Source organism: Sciurus vulgaris, assembly GCF_902686455.1.
Source record: "Sciurus vulgaris genome assembly, chromosome: 3".
In the NCBI taxonomy this organism is placed as follows: domain Eukaryota; kingdom Metazoa; phylum Chordata; class Mammalia; order Rodentia; family Sciuridae; genus Sciurus; species Sciurus vulgaris.
In genome coordinates this window covers 21,096,650-21,118,919 of record NC_136463.1, presented here as the reverse complement: position 1 = coordinate 21,118,919, position 22,270 = coordinate 21,096,650, and the positions used below count along the sequence as shown (strand labels likewise).

The 22,270-nt window shown below is 46.7% G+C and overlaps 2 protein-coding genes across 2 annotated transcripts in view; both read right to left on the bottom strand.

Moving 5' to 3' along the window:
* Positions 1–78: 78 nt before the first annotated feature.
* Positions 79–21,700, bottom strand: RAB5C (RAB5C, member RAS oncogene family). Its single transcript, XM_079132000.1, has 6 exons — positions 21,560–21,700; positions 4,599–4,852; positions 3,379–3,530; positions 2,853–2,975; positions 1,866–1,959; positions 79–1,337 (listed from the first exon to the last, which is right to left on the bottom strand). The coding sequence occupies exons 2-6, from the start codon at positions 4,762–4,764 to the stop codon at positions 1,222–1,224; spliced, it is 651 nt and encodes a 216-aa protein (XP_078988126.1). The 5' UTR covers positions 4,765–4,852; positions 21,560–21,700; the 3' UTR covers positions 79–1,221.
* HCRT (hypocretin neuropeptide precursor) overlaps positions 4,782–22,270 on the bottom strand; it is a 40,800-nt gene continuing 23,311 nt past the window's right edge. The window contains exon 3 of the mRNA XM_079131999.1: positions 4,782–18,390. The gene's annotated coding sequence lies outside the window, so the exon portion shown is untranslated. The remainder of the gene's footprint in view (positions 18,391–22,270) is intronic.

Sequence of the window (22,270 nt, the reverse complement as noted above, 5' to 3'; positions counted from 1 at the left end):
GAGTGAGAGGATCCATCCCTCACAGGCTTGTGCAAGTCAAAACAAAAACAACAATAACAACAAAAAACCCAGAGGCTGTTCCTGGTGTTTGAGTCCATACATTTTTTTTTTTTTTAACCCAAGCTATGCATCCCCCAATGTAAGCTGGTGGGGTGTGGGCCAAGAGATGGTTTAGAGGCAAATGCAGGAACCTTAACTTCAAACGCGGTCAGCTCCAGGTCAGTCCCATCCTACCCCCAACCCATTAGAGCTAACAGCAAGAAACTCTTTCTCTTGGGTACCATGACCACCAGCATCCCCTCACTTTAGGAGGAAAGCTTTTGTTTAGCAAGAGTCAGTGGTTCATTTTAAATTAAATCTAGTAAACTAGAAAGGACATGGTCTGATAAACTCTGCCAGAGAAAGACGAGGAAGACAAGTGTGAGGTCGATCGATCGGCTGACTATATTGACAAGATACTGATTGGTTACATGTTGAAGAAAACATACAATACAAAATACAGAAAAAGTTGGTTCCATCCCCTCCCACTCCCCCCCCCCCCCTTACCCACCCACCCCCAAATACTCATCATCGTGATTTGGTCAGAACAGGGCTCAGAGCCAGAGGTCAGGTGACCAAGGGTGGAGGGGTCATGGGCAATGGATGCGTGGCTGTCACAATGATGCTGCGGTAATGCTGCGGTTTCTCTCCCAGCTGGGAGTTGGGTGGGAAGGGGGCTGCAGTCTGATGACAGCCAGCTGAGGGAAGAGCTGCCTGTCCCCTTCCCAAACCAGGGCCTGTCCACCACCCCAGACTAAGACCACTCCCAACAAGGTAAGGATGTGGGTGCTCTTGCTAAGGCTGCTCTTCAGCAAGAGGGAAAGGAAGGGTAACTGTTCCGAGCCCCGACCCCACAGACAAGGGGAAAGGGGCTGGAGCATGTGGTTACTACCAGCAAAGGACAAACGGGAGAGTACAGTAGAAAGGGGGGAAGTGGGAAGAGCAGGAGATCATATATATTAAAAAAGTGACTTAAGACTTAAAATTGAATTAGTATTTGTACAGAAAGGTGCAGGTGGAATAACTCCCTCCAGCCTAGAATCAAAGTTATACGGAGAAATCATGATGGACCCCTCCCCTGCCCCCGGTGGTGGCCCGAGTCGTTAAGTGCGATTGGTTAGAGTGGATTCCAGTCAGGTCATTCAGGCGGAGGAGGTGGGGGCAGTGGCAGGCAAGGGGGGCTCAGTTGCTGCAGCACTGGCTCCGGCTGGCTGGGTTGTTCTCCTGGAGGTCCACCCCTCGGTTCCGACCTGGAGCACCGGCTGCATTCTGAGGCTCATTCTTGGGAAGCTTCTTAGCTGTTGAAGAGAGAGAAAATGCAGCCATAGTGCCACCTCAATACTCTCTCCCAACTGCACTGGAGCAGTCTGGCCCCTACTCACTAGTCAGTGCTAATGAATGGAGGGCTACTGTGCACCAAGTGCATTTTGAGTGTTTCAGGAAACTGAGGCAAAGAGAAGTTAAACACCAACACCACAGAGCTTATTAGTGGTAGAGCCAGGATTGAACCCAGGCAGGATGACTCCTGAGTCATGTGAGCTAAAAAATCCTAAGAAGCGGGAGGGGATGGGTATGGCAGGCTCTGAAATAAGTGGCAAGCTAAAAGTCAGGGAGTAAAATGTTCAGACTTTGCCTTGGGCCTTAGACAGTTCTCAGGTGGTCAGTTCTCCTACATGTGGGAGAGGTCAGATGAAAAAGAGAATGAGTTTATCAGAAGGTTAAAAAAAGTGCAAGTTCTACTGAAGGAACCCCACAGACCCAGTACAGAAGAGCACACAAACAACATGCTCTTGGTGATGATGGGAAGAGGACAAGAGGCAACTTACCTATTGCCATGAAAATTTCATTCACGTTCATTGCAGTCTTTGCTGATGTCTCCATGAACAGCAAACTGTTGTCATCTGCATAGGCCTGTGCTTCCTGATTCAGAGAGAGGCCAGAAAGAGGATAGAAAGGAAAAGTTGGCAGGGCCCAGGGTTCAGGAAAAAATCTTCACTGTTCACAGTCTTTATGTACAATAGAGACTGACTGGACAAAAGCAGGGTTTTTAGGACTAAGCATGACTAATGTACATTTGCCCTAAGGTATCTGCTCCACACTCCCAGGCCCTCTATCACAGCATCTTAGCTCACCAATATATCAGCAGATGCCTTACTCTAGCTTCCCTAGGTCCACTGTGACTTCTTGCCCTTCAAAATCACCAGGCTTAGAAATACTTCTAGGAAGTTATCTTACAAATACATTTGCACATTTAGGCAAATGCACAAAAGTATGAGGATACTACCTGTACCGCTGTTTCCAGTCCTCAGTCATTACAAACTACCTAGAAGCCCATCAGTTAGGACCTGGCCCCCAAATAAATTTGAATACACAGTATGTATAGCACCCTGCCATCTATGTAAGAAAGAGATTCATAAACACATGAACATTTCTGGAAAGACAAACAGGAACTTCAGAGAAGAGAGGCTGAGTTTCTAGGGATAAAAGAGACTTGATTCTCACTCTCAGTACTTCTTGTATAAATTTTACTATGTGCACATATTACACGAAAAGAGTACTTCTTTATCACCAAGTTCAGTTCATATGATGAAATAAGCAGAAGCTTCACTCATCCACAAATATACCCATCACCAAAGAAAAAGAAAAAGGGAGAGGCAGGAGGCAGTTCCTCCAAGACCCATGGTTGAGCCACAGAGGACAGGAGATTAAAGCTTCATGCTGCTCCTTGCATGCCCCTTCATATAGCACCCGAGCAACCCAGGGAGCCCTGGTGGAGCTGGCTCACTCCTCCCCAAGTCCTGTCATTTCCCCACCTGGAACTCCACGGCTCTCTTGCTGGCCAGGTCTGCCTTGTTACCCGCGAGTGCAATGACGATGTTGGGGCTGGCCTGCCTCTGTAACTCCTTCACCCAGTTCTTGGCCCGTGCAAATGTATCCTGAGGAGACAGGGTCAAAATGTCAAAGAGACAGAGAAGGCATTCTGCCCAGTGTCACTCATGAGTGAAACTCAAGCTGGCAGAGCCAAGTTATCTAAGATGCCACCCCCAAAGATTCTGGTGAGATGTCCCCAATCAACAGAGGAAATCTGTCCATATCCCACCCAGGAACAAAGGGTCAAAAGGCCTGAAATGAGGGCTTTGATAGTTGCTGGGGTTGTGGCTCAGGGATAGAGTGCTTGCCTAGCATGTGTGAGGCATTCTGTTTGATCCTCAGCACCGCATATAAATAAGTGAAAAAATAAAGGTCCATCAACAACTAAAAAAAATAAAATAAATTAAAAAAAAAAAAAAAAAAAAGATGATGATGAGGGCAGGGAGAGAAGGAAGAGAAAATCTTTACTGTGTTGGTGATGTCATAGACCACGATGGCAGCCTGGGCCCCCCGGTAATACATGGGGGCCAGGCTGTGATACCGCTCCTGTCCAGCTGTGTCCCAGATCTCAAATTTGACTGTTGTGTCATCCAAGCAGACAGTCTGTGTAAGGAAGGCCGCTGTAAAACAGAAGGTGGTGTTACCAGGCAAGGATGGGTTAGAAGCTACTCCTACATATTTTCACTGCTGCTTCTAGGCTTTGGGACTCAGAAGCCAACTGCTGAGATGGGCACTTCCAAATGCTCCAGATAACCACCACCCCTGCCACCTCCAGTGCTACTCCAGTTAGCCACCGCCCCCAGCTTGGACCCAGAGCCATTCCTGTATGGCTACCCTGTGGCATGATGTTCAGGGAACACAGGGACCCTATCAGGGGAACACGAAGCACTTGTGCATATGCATCAAAGGAGGAGACCCAGTGCTGGAATAGACAGGTGGGAGTCCCCTTTGGCCTGGACACAGCAGAGGATCCTAGACAGCTCTGTGTAAAAAGCTGTTTTTGCTGTCTGCCCTCCCCCACCTACTGAGGGGCCTTGAGCACCGCTCCACTTCCCCCTTTCCAGCTCCGGACTGAGTGCTGAAGAGGCAGCAGGAAGACTGCTGACATGGCTCACTTGTTTCCAGCTGCCTGGAAATCTGCTACCACCCAAGAGAGTGTAGAAAGGATGACTCAAGTCCAGGGCTGATCCTGGCCTCAAGTTTACACTGGCCCCTGAGGTGAGAGGTTGAGTCCAGACCCTTACTCATATACTAAATGTTGAGCAGTGGAGAACCAACAACAGTGCAATTTGAGAAATGCCAACCTATTGCCAGCTATTCCCATTCTGGAAAGCAGGAGAGGCCAGGGCACATACATTGCCCTTTTAGTAAGAAGGACCCTCACAGATACAGAGCTAGCCTCTCCCTCCCTGAGTCCAGGTCAGCAGAAAGGGCTCAGTCAAGGTCACATAATAACAAAAAAAAGCTGAACCCAGACAGGAAGCCAGTTTTCAATTCCCAGGTATTCCTACTAGCCATGCTTGCTGGGGCTCCGCTATGGAGTCCAGCTATTGGATTCAATTCCAGGGGCTAATGAGGAAGAGGTGCTGCTGCCTCAGACATATTTAGTCTCTGTGTGGAGTCAGTTTCCCCTATCAAGGCATCTCTTTGGCCTCCCTGAGGCATCCCATATCCCAGTGTCCACTCACCTCCAATTGTGCTCTCCTGGTACTCATGGAATTGTCCCTTGACAAAGCGGAGGACGAGACTGGATTTGCCCACCGCAGACTCCCCTAGCAAGACCAGCTTAAACTGACAGATCTTGTTCCCAGCAGCTGGTCCATTGGGTCGTGCTGCTCCTCCCCGACCCGCCATGGCCCGTCCCGCTGTAGTGGTACCAGTGAGAGTGGGGGTGGGGGCCGGTGCTACACAAAGAGGCACTTAGTAGGGAGGGGGCCTCCAACTGCAAGGGAGAAATGAGGCACAGGGTTAGTTCTGTGATGTGTCACACGGCAAGCCCTTCCTACATCACAGGTCATTCCTCTCCCCTTAACTCCCAGTCCTCCACCCCAGAGTCAGGACAGCACTTCACTAGGCTGGACTAAACATCTATGCCAGCCACGTGAGTCAAGTCAACAAGCTCTTCAGGCTGGTGATAAGACCACAGCCTGCTCTGTGCAGAGCCAGAGTGGGTGGTAAGGCAGATGAGGGAGGGTACAAGAAGTCCAGATAGAAAGTGGCTGACATAACGTGCTTAGCGACGATGGTGGGCACTCAGGGACCAGGGCCTGGCAGGGCAAATTGTTATCAAAACAGACAATTTCCTCCGGAAGAACTGAGCCAGTCTCTCCATTTGAGGTGGACTATGAACCTCTGTGCACTGGAATCAAAGCAATGTTTCCCCTGCTCATCAAGAGCCTATTTCCTCAGTCCTCTCATTCTTGATGGGCCAGGAGTCTCACACACATTAAAAAACAAAACACACACAAAAACAAACACACACAGAAGCCAATGCTCTGCTGGCAGCTTGAATGGCTGCCAGCTTTCCCTTTTAAATAGAGACCTCAATTTTATTCTCTGCTGGCAGAGGCAGGGGGTGACACAGAGAAAGAATAAGAGGGAGTTGTGAGGGGTGGAGAAAAACAAGGGACACCAAAACCTGCTTCCACAGGTCAGCAACTGGTGTTCCAGCCCTGTTGGCAATCACTCTTGAGTGAGAGCTTCAGAAGCTCAAACTTTTTGTAAACTTTGGAACTGCAAAGAAGGATGAAAAACTTAACTCCAGAAGTCTCTAGAAGACTTGAACCCAAACATGCTGAAAATGTTTTATAAATATACTCTGAGTAGCTGTTAAGTTATTTTCAGTGTATGGACCTGAAAAGTTTTTTATTAGATGCCCTTTGCAAAATGGAGTCGAGAGAGGAGAGAAAGGGTCAGGGAGAGCTGTGACCTGCCCCTGGGAAGAGGAGCATGTTCCCTTAGAGTCGAGGGATAGATGTTGATGAACAGGACAAGCCCGCATTCACAGGAAGCAAGGGGTCTACACCCATGCAGCAAACGGCTGACTTTGTTTAGCCTCAAATGGTTTCCACAACAGAGTTCTACCAGCAACTCATTTAAAAAGTGAGCTTCAGGAAGAGTGATTCACTAACCAGGAACAAGTTTCCTTTTCTGAACAGCACCAAAGGGAAAGAGCTTTGAAATGGGGCCCCCTCTTCCCCAAAAGTACAAGGAAGGAAGTATGGGGGGGCTCAATTAGTAACCAGAAATGCCATTTAAATGTCACAGATAAGATGCTTTCTCATTCCACCTAGTCAATGACCAGGCAAGTCTGTGCTTTCTGCTTCCTCGAGAACCTTCTTCATCAGCTTATAGAAGTTCTAGGAACTCAAGGAGCACTTATGAAATTAAATCATTTTTAAAGACGGCTTACATTTCCTGAATAACTGCACAATTATTATCTCCTTTAATTTTTAAAACAATCTCACCATTTTAGATGAATAACGTGACACTATAGATATCAAATGCCCTGCTCAAGGCCACACAGCATACAAGTCAGAAAGCCTAGATGCAAACTTGGGGTTGTTGCTCATACAAACTCGTTTGTTATCTCGCCATTCTCCCTGCTGTGGAAGAACAATGAAGGCAACTTCCACTCTGTTATGGTTTGGGGTTGCAGGGTGAATGAGACTCTTTTTGGGACAGTAGCTTTTCCAGCCCAGCAAGGTTTGGCTCTGGTGACAATCACAGTGATCTTGCAGTCCTTGAGTAGTCCCAAACAGTGGGAGGAGACATCCTAGGCCAGACAGGGCAACAGCAACAGAGAATTACAAGTTGGCTACTACCATGCATGCACATGACACACAGTTCTGGCTGGTAATGGGAGTGTGGCTGGGTTCTAGAGGAGGTATGAAGGAGCCGGGAAAGGGAAATGGGAAATCAAGTCCCTGATTCTAAAAAAACTAAAGCATCTGGGGAGCATCCAGCTCCTATAAGCTGAGAATAGAGGTAGAACCTGTTCAGATAGCATGTGATCTTTTAAAAAAATATATTTTTGGTTGTAGATGGACACAATACCTTTATTTTATTTATTTATCTGTATGTGGTGCTGAGGATCAAACCAATGCCTCACACCTGCTAGGCAAGTGCTCTGCCACTGAGCTACAACCCCAGCCCTACAATAGGATTTTTCAACAAGCCTGAGGGAAAGAAAAGCAACTCTCATGCAGTAGTTCTCAACCTTGTCTATGTAGCAAAGCTATTTGTACATCGGGTCCCTAGAGAGCCCACAATCTTCAGGTATCACTGAAGTTCAGCAAGCGTTAGAGCAACTGGCACTAAGCAATGGATACAGGCACTAGCTTTGCATACTACAGGGTGACTGTCTCCTGTCACTTCTGGGCCACGTAGAAGCCATTTGAGCTGAGTCTCCCTAGTGCTATTAGTGATAAGACGTGCACCAGGGTTAATGACAGCGTCTACCAAGAGTCTTGTACATGTATTGTTGAATAATCAGCAGCTAATAACATTGAAAAGATCATTTATAATACCATCTCTAAGACTACTGGTTAATAAACACTGGCCTCCCCACTGAACCAAGACAGGCTTTGCCTGCCCTAAACTGGCTTGTTGACATATTCTGCCTGGTCACACTGATCCTCCTTCCAGAGACACCTGAGTAGGCACTTTTTTTTTTTCTGGGGGGACTGGGGATTGAGCCTGGGGGCGCTTTATCACTGTGCTACATCCCCAGTCCTTAATTCTTTTTTATTTTGAGAGTCTTGCTAAGTTGCTGAGGGTCTTGCTAAATTCAAGACTGGCCTCAAACTGGCAATCCTCCTGCCTCAGCCTCCCAGATCCCTGGGATCAGGCATATGCCACCACACTTGGCGTACACAGCATTTTTTACAGTCTATTGCCTCATGGTTTTCCTGGCCCCACTTAGTGATCACATGAGCAGACGTGTCCATCTTTCTTAGATAATAAAGCACTAAGGAAGACAATTTTGCCATCAAGGGTACCTGGAGATATGAGGGTGACTAAGTTAGGTGAAGGTCAGACCCAAGGACCCAGGAAGCCTTAGCTCTTCCTTTCCAAGATAGTGAAACTGAAGACATGTCCCTGCCAGGTGGGAAAGGTGAAGGAATTCATATACTGAGCTGTCCTGCCTCCTGAGAATGGGAATCTTTACTCTTGAACCAGTGGTAAAAACTACCTACTGTTATAGCTCAGACGATGGGACTACAGTTTTTAAAAATAACGTAGTAAAAGTAGTCTTGGAGTCAAAAGTCAAATTCTCCTTAAGAACTAAACCACAGTCAAAGTTGCCTGTAAGACACAAAAGGGGCCAAAGATATTCCCTCTCCCCCAAGTATAATGGCAGCAACTGAGCTTCAGGCCCACAGCAAGACTCTCCTTGTTGTGACCCACTTCCTAACCTTCTAAACAGAACCCTGGTTTGTTGAGAGGTCACTGAGAATGGGCACCAGTCCCAATCTCACATATTCCACAGGAAAAGGGACAGGGTGCAAGGACTTAGGGGTACCCTATTCAGAGTGTCTCTTCCCATGGTGCATGTGAGAGGGCAGAAGGGAAATGAACTCCTGAACACTGGTTCTGTGCACAGGCAGCTCTGGGGATGAGACTGACTAGAGAAAGAAAAGAAGAAATAGTAGGACATTGCTCTTCATTGCTCTGGAGTTTCCTGTACTTTGGACACTAGAAGCACTTTGTTCAGTACTTTTTAAACTTTTTCAACATATTTACCCAGAATGTTCAGAAAATAACAACAGCCAACTGAATTGGTCACTCTAGAGGCAGAGTCCAGAATCCAATTGTTTTCTTTCTGTCATCCACCCATTCATTCATTGTTGGGATTTAAACCCAGGGGCACTTTACCCAGACCTTTTTATTTTTTGAGACAGGGTCTCCCTAAATTACGAGGCTGGTCTCAAATTTGTGATCCTCCTGCCTCAGCCCTCCAAGTTACTGGAATTGCAAGTGTGTGCCACCCTGCCCAACAAGAACTCAATGTTTTTAGAATAAGTTCCCCAAGTAACTTAAGTAGCTGATTTAAGCACTGGAAGTTATGGTTAATAAAAAAAAGGGGTTGGGGATATACCCCAGTGGTTGAGCACCCCTGAGTTCTATGTTCTATCCTCAGCACCAAAAAAAAAAAAAAAAAAAAAGAAAAGAAAAGAAAAGAAAAAGAAAGAAATTTTTCTCTAATCTATGAAGTCACCCACTACACACTTTTTATCCTTCCTGGTGAAAGGGTGAGCAATTCCAGCTGAAGGGTGTCTCTTGTGCTTCCTGTTTGCTTTAGAGACTTCCTCTAACTGAGAGTGCCAGCACTGCCTGGATAGTGAACAGATTAGGGATACCAGACTGTTGACCAGAGGGTGGGTGGAGACTCTCTCAAGGTTAGCTGGGGTGGTTTGAGAACCAGGGACCCACCCAGGGCCCCCTGGAGGTCATTCTTGTCAGCAACTTCAGCTATACCTTCCTCCAGGAAAGAGCACTCCTGAATATTTAACACATAAGAGTGGAGCTAGAGAAGGCCACAGCAGAAGCAGACTTAGTTTAAAGAGAAGGACACAGCAGGAGAGGCAATGAGGTTCAAAGGATAAGGTGGACAATATTAAAAGGAAGCCAAATGGAGCCAAAGTTCTGCAAATGCTTCAGAGGCTCAGATTAGCAGAAGATCACTGACCCACAGACGAGACCTCAGCTCTTCCACGCAAGGGAAAACCACCACTGCCAGCACACAGGAACAGAGAAGAGTCTCCTATCAGGATGTCCCTGGTTTCCAGCTGGTCATAGACCCAAAGGTAAGAAAACTCTGAGGCAACACGAGCCATCTGAGGTACCTACACACTCTCCCAGCATGATACTCAGAAGGCTGCACCTGAGTTGGTTCAAGTCCTGGCTTCACTGTTGCTCAGCCAGGTGACCCTGGCCAAGTCACACAAGTGGTGGTTATCAGCTACAGTTTCTTATCTATAAAACAGTATTCTTTAATACTAATTGTACTAGATTGTTGTAAAGGTTAAGTGAAACAATACATAGTGTTCAGCACAGTATTAGGCTGAGGGTAAGGTTCCAACAAGTGGCAAGGGTTTTAGACTAGAGGCTAATTAACTAGCTTTAACTCATTGGTTGAAGGAGCTTAAAAGGGTCTTAAAGGCCTAATCCTATCACTGCCAATTACAGAGAAGGAAATGAAAGTGAGGCAAGGTGACATGCCCAGGGTCACACAGCCAGTTGGTGGCAGAGCCCAAGCCCAAGATTCATATGTCAGGTAAGGCTCCCTATCCCCTTTCTCTTCAGAGAAAACCCCAAGAGTATTAACAACATCTACTGCTACTTCTAAGAATTACATCTTAGTAGATGAAATGAGAATTTGACTTTCCATGTACACTTTAATAAAATATAGCTTTTAGCTAGGGAAACACGGGTTTCCATCAACTAAAAAACAAAACAAAACAAATCCACCCTGATGAATGGAAAGACTCTATATCTTGATTTGAGAGGCTGCAAACAAATGAAAAAAATCCACTTAAGAGCTGCAAATTCTTGACTGAGCTGCAATGACCCATACCTGTAATTTCACTACTCAGGAGGTTGAGGCAGGAGGATTACAAGTTCAAAGCCAGCCTCAGCAACTTAGCATCTTACACCCTGTATCAAATTTAAAAATTAAATAAAAGGGCTGGGGAAGTATTTCAGAGGTAAAATGCTCTTGGGTTCAATTCCCAGTACTGGAGAAAAAAGAAAAGTGAACTTAACTTGTGCATAAACTTACTTGTATATGTAAGCTACATTCAATAAGAGGTCAAAAAAATGCTAATGGTGTGGAATTTTGCAAATAACAATAAAAATTAAAGCTTAGAATTGATACTAATCCATTCTAGCTTCCCTGTATATAAAATATTTTCTGCCTCCTTAGTATGAAAAGACACAGAATATTAAAGACAATAAAAAAGATGATGCCTAAATTAGATGACCAAAAGAGAACAAAGATAACTCAAGTGTTAAAAATAAGGGACAAGACAATGAGATTATCATAAAAGATGATTACTGCATATATATTTTTGGACTTAACTGTGGGCTAAAGAATTTTAAAATTATGTCCTGAAAACAACAACAAAAAAAAGTGCCAATATTTACTGTTGTTTCAAGGAGAAAGAGGTTACAGTGTGATGTTTTCTGCTCCCCAACCAGTCAAGAGTATCTGTAGAAGAGAAAAAGGTTTAGGAATGAAAGGGGTGGAATAAAAGAAAGCAGCACTCTCCTGCCTGAGCAGAAACATGGCACTGCTACACACAGGACCTGCATCTCACCTGGAAAGTATAGCAGAAGCTTGGTTCTGGAAGCCAGAGGTTTAAAAGCCCAGGTTGAGATCTGGGACTCTAAAGAGGAGCTGGAACTCCTCATCACATCAGTAAGCAGTAGGATCAGGGGAGGAGGCAGCAAGAGAGGAAAGGGGTGATGCCTTCAGAAAGCACGGAAGATGACTCTTTCTGGGAAAAGGGAAGTAAATCACTCCAAAGTGACACTCAAGGTGAGCTGGGTCCCCCACTACTGAGTCAGGCCCTTGAACCTGCCCCCAGCCCACCCAATTCCCTTACCTGGGATTAGTACCAATTCATTCCCCTTTCAATGATAAGACTTCTGAGGCTGAGTGTCTACACTTCCACATCACAGTGAGGCCCCAAGGAGTTCCCAAGAGTCCCAGCCTGGATTCCCAACTCCACCAACACCTGCAAAAGGTCCCAGTGTGCAGGGCTACCAAGGGGCTTAACCCCTGGAAAAACATCACCAACTGTCTAGACTGAACCTGGAGCTTTGCCAGGAGTTAGCCAGGGTGGAGTACAGCCAGCTCCCGTGGTCCTTTTCCTAGTACAAAAGGCATGTTGGGTCACTCCAGACAGATCCTAAGTTAGGTAGAAACCACCTCTGAGGGAGCAACCCCAGCTTCCTGTTCCAGCAAGAACTCCAAGAAATTCTTTCCTGATCTCCGAGCTGCTTTCTCAGCTCGGCATAGCAGCTGGGTTCCCCAGAGAGGCCCAGAGAGGGGCAGAGTCAGCGCTAACTTTCAGGCAAGGATGGAAACCTTCGGTGCCTGCTCACTCTCATGCATCTGCTGACGAGGCTTGGTCAGTGTGGTCTGCCTGTACTGCCCAAGAAGGGCCCCACGACTCATGGGCAGCTCAATGATCTCAGTCAGGAGCACTGCAGACCAGCAGAGGATCCAGAGGCTTGGATGGCAGTACAGAAAAGCAGGCTGACAGGCAGGTGACTGATCACAGCTGCACCAGTCAAGGATCATTTGTATTGCCTACTGATTCAGAGACACTCCTAAGACAATTCTCCCCAGTGAGGTTTCCAACTCTGCACACCTCAGAAAATCTGGCTGTGGCAGATTCTCTGCCCCAAACACAAGCTCAAATTGACATGTGTCACTTTCCATAGCACAATGTCCATACATATGTCCAGGCACAGGGCATGGGGGGGATGGGTTTGCACCTGATTGGCAGCTTGTACTCCACCAGCTAGCTCTTCCCCTGCTAGTGCCAGGTGAGAGGCTAAGAAAGGCCAAGGCCAAGGTGCTTCCCTGGCTCTAACACATATTTGCTATTGTCCCAGGATGGGCAAAGCATCATCTAGATGTTGGTCAGGATGGATGTGGGATTCCTGCTGGTCCACAATCCTCACAACTAACTTGTATCTGTTTGCTTGTGCAGCCATTACTTGGGACATTCCTAACTGGAGTCTCCTCAGTGCACAGTTTGTCTTCCCCTGCCTCAGGAGGGCCTCTGCAGGGGCCAGTAGTGTCAGCCCGGACAGCTGCCACTTCTGTTGCCACCCCAGGTCCTGCAGGACTCCAAGAACCTTTGCTGAAAGCCAGGGTCACTGACAGCACCTGTTCCCGCAGCCACTCACACCAACAACTGACACCTCTCACAAACCATTCCTGACTTTACAAATAGCAACCAATGAAAGCAAGCCTGCTTAAATCACTGCCCTCTTTGTTTCACTCTGAGCTCCTCCACAGAGAGGGGAGGTAGCGTTTGAGAGGAAAGCAAGGGGAAAGAATCAGGTATCAGATCCCAGCAAGCCAAATTCCTCTTGCTCAGACACCACACACGCTGTGGTCAGAGGCTGCCCAGCTAACAAGGTCAAAAAGTTCTGTGAGATCAGAGGGACAATGGCTGCTCTCAGAAGCCAGGACACCAAAGAACATTATTTCCGACATACTTTTCTTTCTTAATTTTGGCTGAACAAAATGTAGAATGGTGCCAGGTAAAGAAATTAGGCATTGAATGGGTCTCAACAAGTTCTGATGACTGAATCACACTTCTGCTCCCATGGCCCCAAATTTTCATAAGACTCCTATAGGTGAAATTGGGGGCTTGGGGTTTGAAAGTGAGAAGGCAAGAGAACCTAAGGGCACTACTGCTGGTGAAAAGGACCCACAAGGGCTGAGGCTCTGCCTCAGTGGTAGAACCCTTGCCTCGCACATGAGGCACTGGGTTCAATACTCGGCACCACATTAAAAGAAAAAAAGAATAAATAAAGATATTATATCCATCTACAACTAAAAAAATATTAAAAGAAAGAAAGAAAAGGACCCACAATTTACAAAACCCCCAGAGTCTGGACTGTGGCTTTCCTTTGTTTTAACAGCATGTAACATCAAGCCTGACACTGTGGCTGCTCATAAACATGGTGAACTGAGCAGGCAATACAGGTAGGCCTGGGTAGTAGAGGGGACAGTTGAGAGCTTAAATACACAACTATCTGTCAACTTGGACCCTCCAAAGGAGTCACAGGAGATGCCTCACTCACCCTAACACAACTTCTCAGACCTGACACACAGGGGTTAAGAGCACAGTGCTAAAGTCAGACAAACTTCACTTCAAGTCCTGCAGCCACCAGGCTGGCCTCGTGCTGTGTCACTGAAAGCATTTCCTCACCTATAAAATGGAGAGACCAGCACCCTGGCCTCCCAGGGCTGCCAGGAAGATGATGCATGGGAGGCTCTTAGCAAAGAGGCCTCAGCAGCACTCAGTAATGCTCACTGGCCAGGGGAAGCCCTGACTCCCAAGTCCCTGTGAAGCAAGTAGATCTCTCAATCCTCACGTTCAGACAGACACTCCTTCCTTTCATCTCCAGTTTCCCTGGACCCCATTCTTCAGTGGCCCTCATTTGAAAAGAATGCTGAACAGGACATCTTTCACCAGTTTCCTAGAAGATCCAATGTCCTGTCGACAACGCAACCTTGAATTCTCTAGAGACACTCCCAAGGCCACAAGAAAGAGGAGGGAAGCACCATCACCTAATAAGTCAGCACTAAGTTGAAGACCCCCAACCAAGCAAATCATAACCCCCTTAAAAAAAAAAAAGACACCACAACACAAAGCATCTTGAAGCTCCAGTGCCCTTCCTTCCATCTCAAAGCCTCTTTCAGAAAAAGGAAGAAGTAGTTCAGTTGTGGGGCGGGGGTAGGGGGGCAAGAATAGGACAGCTGACGAAGAAACCAGAGTTCCTTTTAAAAACTAGGCTGAAAAAGCTCGAGGTTTGGAAATTGGCGTCATTCATCACCACAGCAGTCTGAGCAGCTCAGAGAGCAATCTGATGACTAGGAGAACAGCCAGGGTAAGGGAGGCCACCCACGCCCTCCTCCATGCCTGGGACGCTTGTGACAGAGCCACCTGAAGGGGACACACACAGAGCTATGAATAGAAGGCAAGAGGCTTGTAAAGCAACTCCTGTTAAGATCTGGAGTTAGTGTTCCTACAGGCTCAAGTTACACATCTTCAGAGGGCGACAGTACAACAGAAGGATTTAAGCATTCAATGATTCAGGATCACAGCTCAAAGTGACAGTCTGCCCTGAGCCTGCCTGGAGCCACAACACCACATGAACCCTCCCAGGTCTGTTTTTGAATGGCAGAGAAAGGGCCCAGACCACGTGGAATTCCACATGGAATCTCAGACCCAGAGTGCAGTAAGGTCTGCCTGGAGAGCTTAGCACCTGAACTAGAGAATGATTATATTCTCACACATTCCCTTCCCAACTGGGTAGTAAACTTCAAAGTAAATACCAAATATGACCATTTTTGGATTAGGTGCAGCATCAGGCAGGGTATAAGAAGCAGGAAATGTGTTGAGTACAGGAGTGACAGCCTGTTAGAAGGACCAACTGTCAGGGCTGGAGTTGATTCTCAGAGTTTTCCCAAGTACCTCTCTACCAACCTGACTCTAGAGTCTCAGTGACTACAACTAAACATCACAAGAAGGAACAACTTGAACCCAATCACATAACTATATCAGCAAACTAGAGAGAAACTATTTGCTAAAAAGGTAGTGGCCTTGGAAAGGCAGCTGACTCTAGGGCTGGGCAGGAAATATACAAAGAGAATCTTATAATGCCAAAAAGTAAGGAAGTACTGAAAAAAACAAAAACAAAAAACCTCGCAGTGACAGGGTAGGTTAAAGGCAGCTACAAGTGCAACCAATGGTCAAAGCTGGAACAATTTGAGCAATAAAAGAAAGCAGGATTACATTGTAAATAAAAGTGTAAAATAAGTATCTGTGAGTCAATACTGATATATAAATAATTGAAAAAATAAATGAGAAAGAATAGACAGTCCTTGTGTAGAAGAACTTAATAATTCATGCAGTTACTCCACCCTCAAGGAGGAGGGCTTAACTTCCCACTCCTTAAGCGTGGGCTACACATACTGATGTCCTTCCAAACAATACAGTAGAAAGGGAGGGAGCTAACTTTAGAGTGAACACAGGGAAGAAATCTGACAAACATCACCTCAGTCAAAGTGATCAAAGCTGACCTGGACCATAAGTCACACTGTCTTACGTGCCCTTGTTGTGATTGAGGAAAATGGCACTTTAGGTCTGAAGTCTTCTTCCAAACACTCCTAACCCCAGTCCAATCATGAGGAAAACATCAGACAAGTCCCAATCATGGGACATTCTACAAGATACCTGACCAGTACTCCTCAACACTGTCAAGGTCATAAAAACAAGGAACTTCTGAGAAACTGTCAGCCCAGGGGAGCTTAAGGAGTTGTTACGACTAAATGCAGTGTGGACTCCTAGAACAGAAAAAGGACAACAGATAAAAACTAAGAGGAACTGAATGAAGCATGGACTTTAATGTACAGTGCTAATGCAAGATACTAATAATGGGAAACTGCATGTGGGGTTTGCGAGAAAACTGCACTATCTTCCTAACTTCTAAAATTATTTTGAATGAAAAAGTTTATTTATTTATTTTTCTAAAAGGTGTAATGGTACACACCTGATCCCAGTTACTAAGGAAGCCTGACGCAGCCCGGGCAACTTTGCAAGACCCTATCTCAAAATATTTTATTTTGGGAGATGCAGCGTGCCCCTGGATGCAGTTCCCCCTACTGGGAAAACCAAACCAAACAAAAAAAGGGGCAGTGGCTTATCTTGTGACAAAATGATATCCAAGGACAGTAGTTGTCAAAAACACACATTCCTGAAGATGAGTTAATGTGACACAGGAGAGGGATAAAAGAGGTATGCAGAAAGCGGGGTTGGTGGGAACCAATCAACAGCCTAGAGTGCTAGAGGTGAGCAGAGGATTACACCAAACATCACCGGCTTGGGAGGAGGGAGTTTAAAGGCCACACCCTTTAATACTTGAGGGAAACTGCTCTCACCACCTACCACTGCCACCGCTCTTTTCTCTTTGCAGTGCTAGGGATGCAATCAAAGGCCTCACACATGCTAGTCAAGCTCTCTACCACCGAGCTACACCCCAAGTCCTGCCACCACTTGCTTAAGACCAGCCTCTCAAGATCAAGCTCTGTGTAGACGTGCAGAATAGCACCTGTGGACACGACTGAAATTCACTTCCACCAAGCTTTGCTAAGTGCTGGACTGGGGTTGGTGGTGCCTCACCACACACAACTGCAGAAGTACAGTATGTTCTGTGCTGCTACCAGACCCAGAGCCACACCCACCCTCTCCTATTTAAACCCTACACTGGAAATGGAAATTTGGAGAGCTCTACCCTCTGGAAATTTGGTTTGCGACACGCCCAACCCCCAACATCTGTCTTGTAATAATCATTTTATTTACCTGTTTGCACTCTGAATGCCTGTGCGAAACTTTCTGGAGGATGGACCAAAGAGAGAGCTGAAGCTGAGAATCAGATGAATGTAAATCTGGATCCAGGTTCACCACATCCAAGTTATGTGAGATCATGAAGGATGTGATAAAGGAAGTGGGCAGGCATGTGCCTCAAGAGCAGGTTTGGATGTCTGCCCTTCCCTTCAATGATTCCCATAGGGGGTCTACCATGCCAAGTACCATGCTGGATACTGTCCACCCCAAGATAAAGTAGAAGATCTGTGCCCTTAAAGGGTTCATACACCATAGAATGAGGTAAAAATAAGCAGGAGACAGCAAGCAGTAAGAAGAAAGTCCATGGAAGAGAAAAGCCCTCCCCTCCCTGGGGTTTGGCAGAACTTCACAAAGGAAGTGATGGGCAAGCTGGGCTTAGAGTGAAGTGGGGAGAAGCAGCTTCCAAGCAGATGAGGTGGACAAGAGCTTTCCAGGCAAGGGGAACATTATACATCCCGCCCAGAAATGCAGCAAGGAGAGGCTGTGTTGCACAGTGATATGAGCACAGACTCAATTCTAATCCTACCTCTGCTACCTACTGAATAGTTCTCCACTATAACATGGGGATGAAAAACAGATCCTACTTCCTGGAGTTGTTATAAGGGTAAAATGTGTATGCTTAGGGCCCAGAAGAGTGACTGGCACACAGTAACAAAGCTTAGTTTAGCTTTAATTTGTATTACTGTCTTTGCGTACAGGCGATGGGACTACTCTGAAAACAAATCTCTTATAATGCCAGGCTATATATATAGAGGACTCCTTTAAAAAAATATTTCCATTCTCTTCTGCCAAAGTTCTTGGAAGCATTATCACCTGAATTTGGGGGCATCCTACCTCAAGCACTGCTTCTCAAACAGCTCCAAAAGAAGTGACCTGACTCAAGCCAAGGGAGAGGAAATACAAATCCCAGAAATTTGAGAATTAAACCCAAGCAACCTGCTGCTTCCAAAATATTGTCTTCAAGCTTCCTGTTTTAGCTTAAATTTATGCAAACTTTGCATTTCAATCTAGAATAGATCCAGGACTGCTTTAATATGAAAATGCTTATAACTAAGACTGCAGTGTCTAAAAAGATGCAAAGATCTTATCTAGGCAGTGCCTCTGAGCATTCACAGCAGGTGACCTCAGGAGATCTGAGAATTCCAGTGAGAGAAGTGCAATGATTGCCTTAGCATTCTCTTCTGTAAAATAGGAATAAACCCACATCAGTTCTGTTCAATATCTACAAAAGGAGACAATATGTGAAACCAACAAGCAAAGTACTAATCATCACAGCAGACATCTGGTACTAGTATTGAACCAGAATTCAAGGGATAAGTTACTATGCACTTTCAAAATCCCAGCTACCTGCCAGAGGCAACTGCTATTTTGGGAGCATCTGTTCCATACCGGGCACTGGACTAGTTCATTTACCCTTTGTTTCTACTCTGCAAGATATTTAGTATTCCCATTTTACTGGAAGACACAGGCTCAATAAGGTCAAGAAACAAGCCCAAGGTCACACGAATGGTAAACAGGGGAGACAGGATGGGAATTCAGGTCTGACCAACTCCTAAGCTCCATCATACCTTTGTTGACTAGACAAAATTACAGTAAGAAAGTTTTAACAAGTATCTGTTTGATGGGCAGAATTTAAATTTGTGTCCCAATTCTATTTCCATGTAAATTCTAGTGAGAGGACAAGCAGTAGGCAGCACCAAAGGGAAATCAGAGGACCAATCTCAGGACAGCTCTGCTGGTTCCCTATAGTGCTCAGCCCTGCCCAGTGGGACCCTTGAGTCCACTCACTTTTACTTTCATTTTCTAGCCATCATGACTTTCATGTTTCCAGGAAATTAATGGTATGCAGACATCAGGAAACTCTTGGGTCCTGAAGAGTATTGGCTTGGGACTCCTAACAGTCATGGCCTCCAGAGGCAGAGCAGAAGAGGTTCAAGAAAGAGGATAGGAGGCTGGAGTAAAGGTAGGGGAGGAAAACAGAAGCTAATGAGAAATGCCAGTGATGAGGAAGGCTAAAGTTTAAGAGTATGCACTTGTGGGAGCTAGAATTGTGGTTTCAGTGACAGGGCACTTGCCTGGCATGTGCGAGGCCCTGGGTTTGATACTCAGCACCACGCATAAATAAATAAAAGATCCACTGACAACTAAAAAAAAAAAAAAAAAATATAGACATAGATATAAAAGAGTATGCACTTGTGACCCTGCTCACTTACCCTGCATGCTCATTCATTTAACAAGCAGACCAGATGGGAAGAGGACCTACTATTAGGAAAGATGGGGTCAAATGTGACCCCAAGCCCTGGCCCAACCACTTTCTAACTATATGGTTGTAGACAAACTGCTTAAGTTCCTTGAGTAGCACCTCTAAGGTGGGGACACACATCCCACTGTCTCCAGGTCACTCAGGAGCAATGTGTGTGAAAAGAACTCTGTAATTTTACAATGATGTATAAATATTCATTGTTATAGTCCTACTATAAGCAAGGATAAAAGCAGAAAAAGGTCAGCTAGTTGTGAGAGGCAAGAGGGGAGGAAAGGAGCAGCCTCAGAAAGGAATGAGGGGCTTCTGTCAGACCAGAGTCTGCCTCCTCCTGCACAGCAGTGTCAGACCACTGTCGGCCGGGATTCTACAAGTTCGGAATGCCAGAGATGGCTACATAACCACTCTCTCAAAGGGAGGGCTTCTTCTAAAACCTATTTTAGAGTCTGAGCTGAGAGAGTATGTCCAAACAAAGGAAAGAAGGTCCTCAAAAGGCTGGCCTGCCTCATTCCAGGACTCCTGATGAGTTCCATTCCTGATGAGGTAAGTCTAGCAGAGTCTCTCTGACCCTGCCCCTCAGAGGCACATGCTGACTAAATCAGAGAAACTAGGCTGATCAAGGGAGTCTCCAATGAGCCCACACAGACACAGGTTGTAATCCAACTGTTGACCCTAATGAGGAATGGTTTGTGGTTGTCCAGTAAAAAGAGAAATGAGTGCATCACAGGTCTAGCTTCATATATTATAAGAATTAGACATTTATAACTGGCCAGAAATAGTCAAAAAGATCAAGGGGAAAAACTACCTTTTTAAGTAGCATCCAAGGATGCTACTTAACCATCCAAGGATGGTTAAGGCGGCTACTGACAAACTACAGAAATTCCCAAGGTTTGCCTGTTTTCCCTCCCTTCCTCCACTGTAGATAGCAAGGGTCAAGCATGGCTTCAGAGTAAGGCTACCCCTCATTAAGGTACTCTGGTTTGTACTTTGGTCATATAAGAAAAGAAACTTCCAGCTTGGTTTGAGATAGCAGACATTTCACATACTTGGATCCCAAGCAACACACAAGAATCATATACCAATATGATACATAGCTGGGGAACCACCAGTTTCTAGCATGTATGGGAAGTCCTTTGGCTACAAAATTGGTGCCTTAAGAATCTAGAACTACCACTGTCATCTCGATTTACTCCTCTGTAATAAGTCCAAGCCCAGAAGGGATTAGAGAGACCTTGGTGTGGCACAGACCTGTTGCTCTGGATAGAGTATGTGTGTTTTGGGGGAGAGGAGAATAGGAAAGAGATGGACCCTCAATTCCAGACTCTTCATGTTCAGTCTTATTCTCTTGCCTATAGATCAGAAGACAGCAGTCCCTGGAGGAGCAGTCCCTCTGAGGCAGCTTGGAAACCACTCACATGCTCTGGGAGGACAGGGCTGAGCCTGGAGCAAGGCGGGAGGAGGAGGGGAGAGAGAAGATAATGAATGGGCAGATCCACCCTGATCTGTGTTCTGTAGCTAGGATTGAGCAAAGCTCAGCTAAATTCTTCAGAGACAGGAAAAGAGAGAGATACCCAGAGAACAACACAACTAGAGGACAGGGCTAGGGGCACAAGGGGTAAAAACAGAGGACAGTTCATTCCTAATTAGCGACCCAGAATTCAAACTTTGCTGAGGTCCTGGTTGACTCTCTCTGGCTTTAGGAAGGAGAGGAAGGAAGGGGCAGTGGAAGTGCAAACATACTTCTGTGCGTGTGGACCGCTCTCACGCAGACCACCCCCCTACACACCTCCCCGCCGCCTAAAGGAAATTCAGATAAAATTCTTCCAGGGCCGGGACAACTGTTTTCTGGGAAACGCGGGGAAAGAAAACGGCGACAGACAGCACTCTGCTGCCTCTAAAAGAGAAGGGAGACAGGTTCTTTCACATCTGGCAAGGACCCTCCAATTCTCGGAGCAGCGGGAGCGGAACTTAAGGTCCCTCTCTCCCATAACTGAACCGGACAGGCCAGAGGAGAACCACAAAGATTTCCCTAAGGCTCAAGCGAAGGGCAGGTAAGCGAAGTAAAGAAGGGCTCCCCTTTTGGCCCGACGCCTGGAGAGCCCCTTAAGAGGGGGCTACGGGTCGGGGGAGGGGTCAGTATCCCCTTAAGCTGGGGTTGGGTTGGAGGAAGCGGTGCCCAAGAGAGGCTTCAACGCGGGCGAGACAATAGTCCTGGGACAGGCACACTCACCGCGGCTCCGGGGCGGCGGCGTTACTTGGGGCCGGGGCTCGGACGGACTCCGCTCCTCTCCCCCCCGGCGGTGTCCCAGGCTCCGGCCTCCACTTCCGCCTTTCAGCCGCTCCGGATCCGGATCTCCACCTCCGCCCCGCCCCTCCATGCTCTCAGGTGACTGACAGGGAGGGCAGACCAATGGGAGGCAGTCACAGCCGACTCACAAGCGACGCCAGTGGGGGGCGCGGGAGAGGAGGGAGGGCGAGCGCGAGGGGTAGCGGGACTTGTAGTTCGTAGCGCTAGAAGGAGCCGGTGGCTGCCTGGGACCTAGGCTTAGGGTGGAGCCCGCTGCCTGCGGGGCGGAGTCCGGCCAGGCCTGTTAACCGCGTCACCCCCAGTTCCAGGCACCCAGAGGGAAGGAGGGTGGTGGAGCATTGGAAGAGGGCAGAGGGATAGGAGAGACATGATATGTATGAAAATGTAGACGAGGCCGCGTGTACCAGTCCTATGCACTCACTAACCCGGAGAAACCCCTGTTCATACTTCGCAGCCAAGCCAGTTCTAGGAGCCCGATTATTGGAACATACTGTGATAGGAAGCCTTGTAGGAAAAGTTTTTTGGTGGATACTAGGTGAGATCAAAGAGAGAGTTTCTGCCACCTCGCAGTCATAAAACCTCCTACTTTGACGCGGCTTCCAGTGACACTAGGACCCCTGCTTCTCTCCACCC

Excerpts from the sequence above, each read along its gene's own strand:
- RAB5C (XM_079132000.1), bottom strand. The coding sequence starts at position 4,764 with ATGGCGGGTCGGGGAGGAGCAGCACGACCCAATGGACCAGCTGCTGGG. Across the intron at positions 3,531-4,598 it reads CCAGGAGAGCACAATTGGAG|CGGCCTTCCTTACACAGACT; the intron begins GTGAGTGGACAC and ends TCTGTTTTACAG. Across the intron at positions 2,976-3,378 it reads TCTATGACATCACCAACACA|GATACATTTGCACGGGCCAA; the intron begins GTAAAGATTTTC and ends CTGTCTCCTCAG.